Raw genomic sequence first — 6,788 nt, 5'->3', positions numbered from 1 at the left:
TGAAATTGCCATAAAAGTAAGTCCTGTATTGGGCTCCCATATGTTTCAGCCTCTTCTGCCAGCTGTGTTACGGGGGATAGTCGAAGGCGAAGTGAGTTTGAACACTGTACAGTCTATTATAGTAGTCCTACTGCACTAACCTAATTTCACTGAAAAATACTGTTTCCAGTTTTTAGTGTTTACATATACTTGTGTGTTTGACTGCAGAGGTATCCTGTGGTTATGTCGACATACTTGGGCGTGACGGGTCGGATTCTCCTGCAGAATTCAGGCTTTTTCACATCACTTCTCACTCAAATGGCTGTGGAATACAACCAGGAGGTGAGGGTGACTGCCAGGCCACCAGATAGAGCAGTGTGTTGTAAAATGACTGGTTCTGATGCAGAACACCTGTTCACTTTGCTACACTGCTTTTTTTTTTTTCAAAGTTGCAAATAAAACAAAACAAAAAATTATTGGAGTATATTTTACAAGAAAATACAGTTTGGTCCATCTACTTCTACTTTCTACTAAGTTTCACTTTTAGTTTGATGTTATTCGCGGTTTCTTTGTAATTATTTTTAGAGTTTACTAGAAGTTCCTGAGTCAAAATAGTTTCACCACTATTGTTTCAGTGTGTGTATAGATATTATTATAGTTTTATATTTTGAATTCATTTTCAGTTTAAAGTATTTGTAATTTTATGTGTTTTTGCCATTTTTGCCATTTTTGTATTATATCTGCAGTTTTTATAAATGTTTAGTTTTAGTTTTTTTTTTTTATACATCTTATACTTTTATACTATACTACATCTTATTTCAGTTAACGTTCATTTTATTTCAATTAACTAAAACAATTAAAGGTTTTAGTTAACTATAATAACCCTGATATAATATATAATAAATGCGACCCTGGAGCACAAAACCACTCAAGTAGCACGGGTTTATTTGTAGCAATAGCCAATAATACCTTGTATGGGTCACTATTATCAATTTTTCTTTTATGCCAAAAATCATTTGGATATTAAGTAAAAAATCATGTTCCATGAAGATATTTTGTAAATGTCCTACCGTAAATATATCAAAACTTAATTTTTGATTAGTAATATGCATTGCTAAGAACTTCATTTGGACAACTTTAAAGGAAATTTTCTCAATATTTAGATCTTTTTGCACCCTCAGATTCCAGATTTTCAAATAGTTGTATCTCGGCCAAATATTGTCATATCTTAACAAACCATACATCAATGGAAAGCTTAATTATTCAGCTTTCTGATGTATACATCTCAATAAAAAAAAAATTTGACCCTTATGACTGGTTTTGTGGTCCAGGGTCACAAATACTCAATTTTGCCCAATAACCAATATAGCAATATATTGTGCAACCCTTACAATAATAGTATATTAATAAAACATTAAGCAATAAGTTAGGGGATGCCATGTTATATTGTGAATAATAACGGCTGAATATCCACTTTAATAGTTCTTATAAAAGCTATTTGTAGATATCAGCCAGAAATTCATATTGGTGCATAAATAGGGATGTAACAATTCACTCTACTCACGATTCGATTCAATTCGATTCACGATATTGATTTCACGATTCGATTTTCTCATGATTATTTTTTAAACAAAATAGATTTACGACAAATTATAAATGAAATGGTGTCCTTTTATTATTGCTTGGACAAAAAACTGCACATTTCTTTGTGAAACTGAAATATAAATACAAATAACAAAACTAAATTGAAATTTTAAAACAAACCCCAAATCTAATCAAATAAATAAGACAAAAACTCTTCATATAAACAAAGACTTTGCTTGTGCTCTTTCCATTCAAAATTAGAGGCAACCACTGCATTTGAATCACAATCCAAACAAAGATGCTGAATACATGCTGCATGAGCAGTTTTTTTACAAATCTAAATTAGATTGTATAATTAAATTTTAAAACAAAAACAGAATGCTCTGACTTTAGTTTTGTAAAACAATATTACATAAAACATCTGCACGAAACAAAGACAGCAGACGGGCTGAATGAGATGCAATTTCACTATCTGACAGCAGGTGGCGCTTATGGAACAGCAGCGATACATCGTTTTCTTGGTTACCGCTGTAAACAAAGCAGCAAGGCTGCTTTAATATGCATTATACTGAGACGAGATGAAAAGAAAATGTTATCTAAACTTTTCTAAAGACAGTTAGTTCCCCTCAGAGATACATTCATATAAACACTGACCCCCAAATGTATCGCGATTTGTTTAACATCTCAACCGATTTGAATCGTCACATATTTGTATCGATTTTCAACCGGCTCATGGTGAATCGTTACAATCCCTATGCATAACTAATTGCTTTTATGGTTTAAATCAAAATACTCAAGCTCACCTGCCTCAGATGTTGGAGGACTGAACACAATTAGAAGACAAAAAATCACCTCTTTTCCTGGTACTTTGTTTATACTATTTACCTTCATGTCAAGGTCAAATACACTGAAGCAAAAAATCATTAACAAACAAAAAAAGCTCCTCAAGCTTGGCCTAGTTTTCTTCTTCAGTGCAGCGTATCTTTAGTTGGGTTTGTGGGAGCTGATCGTAATGTAATTTGGTCCCAATGGACCCAGATGCTTCGTGAGCCGCCCACACAGCATCATTCCCTTTCAACCCTGGGCCGTATCTCCCCACCAAATGATTGAACTCATTTGCACTGTTGTAGTCTCAGCATATATCAGTATTCTCCTTAATTTCCTCAATCCCAGATATATCTTTCCTGCTGAGACCCCTTCATTATTTACAGTATCAGCCAAATAACTTAAAAGATAGAGGTTTTTATATATTCGCCCTGTCAGGCGGCTCGACTTACCCTAATGTTTTCCTCTTATCTTATGAAGGGTGTATTAATCTTGTTCCCAGTGTGCCTCGCTTACCTGTGCCTGGCTAAATTATAAATGAATCATGTGAACGAGAATGTTTATCATGGTGATCTCTGCTTTCTCAGGCAGACCAGCTCTTGGGGAGTATGATTGAGATGTGGGTGGACCGCATGGACAATATCACCCAGCCTGAGAGGAGAAAGCTCTCTGCCCTGGCGCTCACGTCGCTTTTACCATCTGACAACAGGTTCGTCATCTTATAAACATCTGCAGGATCATCCTATCACATTTGCATGCAAATATCTGATGTTTATATAGCAGAAGTCATTAGCAAGCTGTACAAGTGATAACATTTATATAAATCATTTGACATTCACCTCAGAGACCAAGCAAATCAAAAATCACTTTGTAATGGTGACTTGCCGGGAGAAATGGCTTGTTGGTTTTAGCTACGTCAGTAGTTTGGATGTCAGCGATATCAGAGTCATTTATGTTCCCATGCCTCACAATTCAGTTTTTTTAACTGCTGATATAATAGACCAAGCAGAAATAGCAACACCTGTAGCAACATCTATTGAAGTAATGGCAGCCAGTATACGTAACCAGTATTAAGTATGAACTTTGCCAAAATAGAGTGCCACAGTGATATTTCACTTTTTTTTTTTAATGGCCCTGGTTCTAGAAATATTTTTCCTATTCATTTTCTCTATATTTAAATACTCAATAAACAGTGAACAGCTAAGCTATGTAAACAGTTAAGCTATGAACCAAACCATCTAGAGACGAAACACATACACTTATGATTTGAATCATAGAAGTATTTGAGAATCAGAGAAAAAAGACAAAGGAACAAAATGGTACACTTCATGTCTTTCTTGAGGAAATGAGGTACTCACCCTTTGATGCATTGCAAATAAATTTATTCAGAAACAATTGTACAATATGTAATTTGACTATGAAGCTGAAATCATGCTGATGTTTCCACAGAATCTCAGAGCTCATGATAGGTTTGTTTTAAAAGCTTAAAACTAAACCCTGTGAAAAAAAAATGCAACCTATTTCAACTTAAAAACATAAGTTCAAGAGCTGCCTTCATTTAAGTATAATCAATTGGTTGTGAATGTCATTTTGACTTAAATGACATTAAGCTGACTTAAAAAATCAAACTGAATTTCATATAACTTATAAAAACAAGTCAAAATTGCTTATTTTGATGTATTAAAGTAATATAAAAACATAAGTTGCCGTGATTAACTGATCATGTCTTTTTTTTTTCCCTGTACAATGTACAGGAACATTTCAGTTTTGGGATCTTTATGGGATTTTTACTTTCAGAACCCTATTATTCCACTCTCTTGTGGTTCAACCATAACTCGGGTAATTTCTGTATTAAGGTGTGGGCACATTTACAAATTTTTACTGGTGAAATTCAGTCATTTCGGTAGGAATCCACGCAATTGGGAATTTCTCATGAGGGCGAAAGATTAGACCACACAAATTTTGCAGCGGGTTGAAGATGGTCACACAGATTTGCCATATTGACCAACAGAAAGCTGCTTGGTTTGAAAGTGAGCAGTGCTTTCTATATTGCTACACTATCGACACTAGACAATAGACTGTTTTTGTTCACAGAATTTTACAAATTAAAATTTCACACCATTAGTCTTAAACATACAATAGCAAAATTATCCCAAGTTTAAGAGCAACATTAAAATATGGTCATATAAAACGAATTTGTTTGATAATTTTATTGGTTTTAGAATCTTTGAATTTAAGTGGGAAAATAACCCCTGCACACAACTGATACTGTTTTTTTTTTTGCTCTCAAAGGTGATACTTTCTCATAAATTAGATTCTATTGTGAACAATGGTAAAAATAAGGATCTCTGCAGAATAATATATTTGCTTGAGTCACTTTCTTTTCAATCTTTTCAACTCTGCATACATCATTCTGGCAGTAACGTTGACACTCAAAATCACATCATTAAGGGAAGAGATGCACTTGTTTACCTCCACAGCACACACAATGTAGTGAATGGCAATAGGTGGTAATTTGTATGATTTTTTTTCTCTAGGAAACAGCATCCTGCACTGCAGACATCACAACATATTTTTATGCGATTTGGCACAGTGATTAACAAGATATATTTAAATTTCATGTCAAAAAGGTTGCTGACCCCTGCCACCTTAAAGACCAGACCATCTGTCTGGTCAAATTGTTTTTACATGTGCAGACTGTCAGGGGAAGAGAAATGGTGGAGAAGTTCATGATTGATGCTCCTTTACATTTCTCATTACAATATAAATATTCAGTCTGGCCGCATGAAAACACTTGACCATGTCTCTGCATGCAGGCTCATGTTTTTTGGACTCTTCCTTTTCTCAAGGGCAGCCGGTCGTCTGCAAAGTATTTCACGCTCTGGATTTATCTGATCTACTGTATGCGTCCACATTTTGTATGTATGTATCTGTCTGTATATGTGCCCATTGTGAAATCTTGTATCATGGAATTGCGTTCAGGACAGTGAAATCGATTGCGGTGCCGCAGCAGGTCTGTTGTCACCTTATTTCATTGAGATTGATCTTATGGGTCATTGTTCTATGAGATCAATATTGGCATCAATACCAAAGCCCTTCGTTGTCAGTCTCCCTCCCACCCAAAGCAGTGATTAACTGGCAACAATGACAGCTCCATCATGGCCTTGTTTTCTTTCTGCAGTTTTCAGGGCTTTGCTGTGATATACAGGAGAGGCTTCCCATGCAGCCCGAGTCTTGAGGGGGAGCGGGATAGTCATGCATTATCACGCTTGTAGAGACAGCCTGGATCCGTGAGCGATATCTCTGAGCCTTAGTCTCTGAAGCGCAGATGCACGATGTTGTTTTCTCCATTATTGCCACATCTTGCCTTCTGCTCGAATCCAGTCAGAAATGAACTTTTCCATTACTTTTTCAGGGTAGGGCTTCACAGTTATTATTACGTAACCGTTATTGCAGTTATAGCTATTACAATTTAACTGATCATGAAAAAATTCCAAATATATGTATTCTGTTTAGAGCTACTGTCAAATGTTTTTTGCTTACAGTGTGTTTTTGCAACACTGTAAGGCAAAAGGCATCCATTCAATACAAAACACCCAAAAAGTATTTATGTATGTTCTATAAATCAGCCTTAACAGTTGTGATTACAATATCAAGAGCAATAATCAGCAGTGTTAATATTTTCATAATTGTGGAGCTCTATTTCAGGAGCTTTTTTTTAATGATTAAAAATTATGCTGTGAGGCATTGTTTGTCTCAAATACTTCAATTTAATACATTTATTAACATATTCAGTCTGAACTTGGATACTTGGATTTGAAGAGTATTGCCTATAAATTTCAATCACAGGGTGTCCGCGGGGTCTTAAAAAGTATTAAAAGTTGATGAATCAATTTAGAGAAAATTAAAGGCCATTAAAAAGTCTTAAATGCCATTTTCCAAGGTATTACATTTTGTATCATCTTTTCATTATGTATATTTGTCCGAATAGTGGGGTTCTGTGTAGTTTATGAAATCCTGCTAGATTTGACGTCATCTGTTACGGCGGTCACTGACTGGCTGCGCTGATAGCGCGGGGTTTGTTGATTCCGCTCTCGCTGAATTTCTAACCATTACTGCATGCTCCCATCCGCTCCTGCGATTTTTGTGCCTGCTCCCGCAAACATTCTAATATTGTATATAATTTTCTCGCATCAGGGTGCCGCTATCGATATGTGAGGTATTTAAATCCCTTTTGAATGATCGCTTGCAGTCGCAGTTCACTTTCACTTTCGATTTCACGATCACGCGCGCACTGTGTAAAGGGAGTACATCTTACGATAAAAGATATTTGTCAATGAGCTCGGGATCTGTTGAGGAAGCAAATCCTCCAACATCTTGTCAGTTATCTCTCCTTACTG

At 35.6% G+C, this 6,788-nt stretch overlaps 1 protein-coding gene across 1 annotated transcript in view; it reads left to right on the top strand.

Annotated features, from left to right (window-relative positions):
• Window positions 1-6,788, top strand: part of ipo11 (importin 11) — a 174,434-nt gene that overhangs the window by 140,252 nt on the left and 27,394 nt on the right. Inside the window, exon 28 of the mRNA XM_016516984.1 lies at window positions 2,976-3,097. Within this exon, the coding sequence (XP_016372470.1) occupies window positions 2,976-3,097 (122 nt within the window). The remainder of the gene's footprint in view (window positions 1-2,975; window positions 3,098-6,788) is intronic.

The sequence above is a fragment of the Sinocyclocheilus rhinocerous genome, unplaced genomic scaffold (assembly GCF_001515625.1).
Source record: "Sinocyclocheilus rhinocerous isolate Xijiao unplaced genomic scaffold, SAMN03320098_v1.1 scaffold988, whole genome shotgun sequence".
NCBI lineage: Eukaryota > Metazoa > Chordata > Actinopteri > Cypriniformes > Cyprinidae > Sinocyclocheilus > Sinocyclocheilus rhinocerous.
The sequence above is the reverse complement of the archived record's forward strand: the minus strand, read 5'-3'. Positions and strand labels throughout refer to the sequence as shown.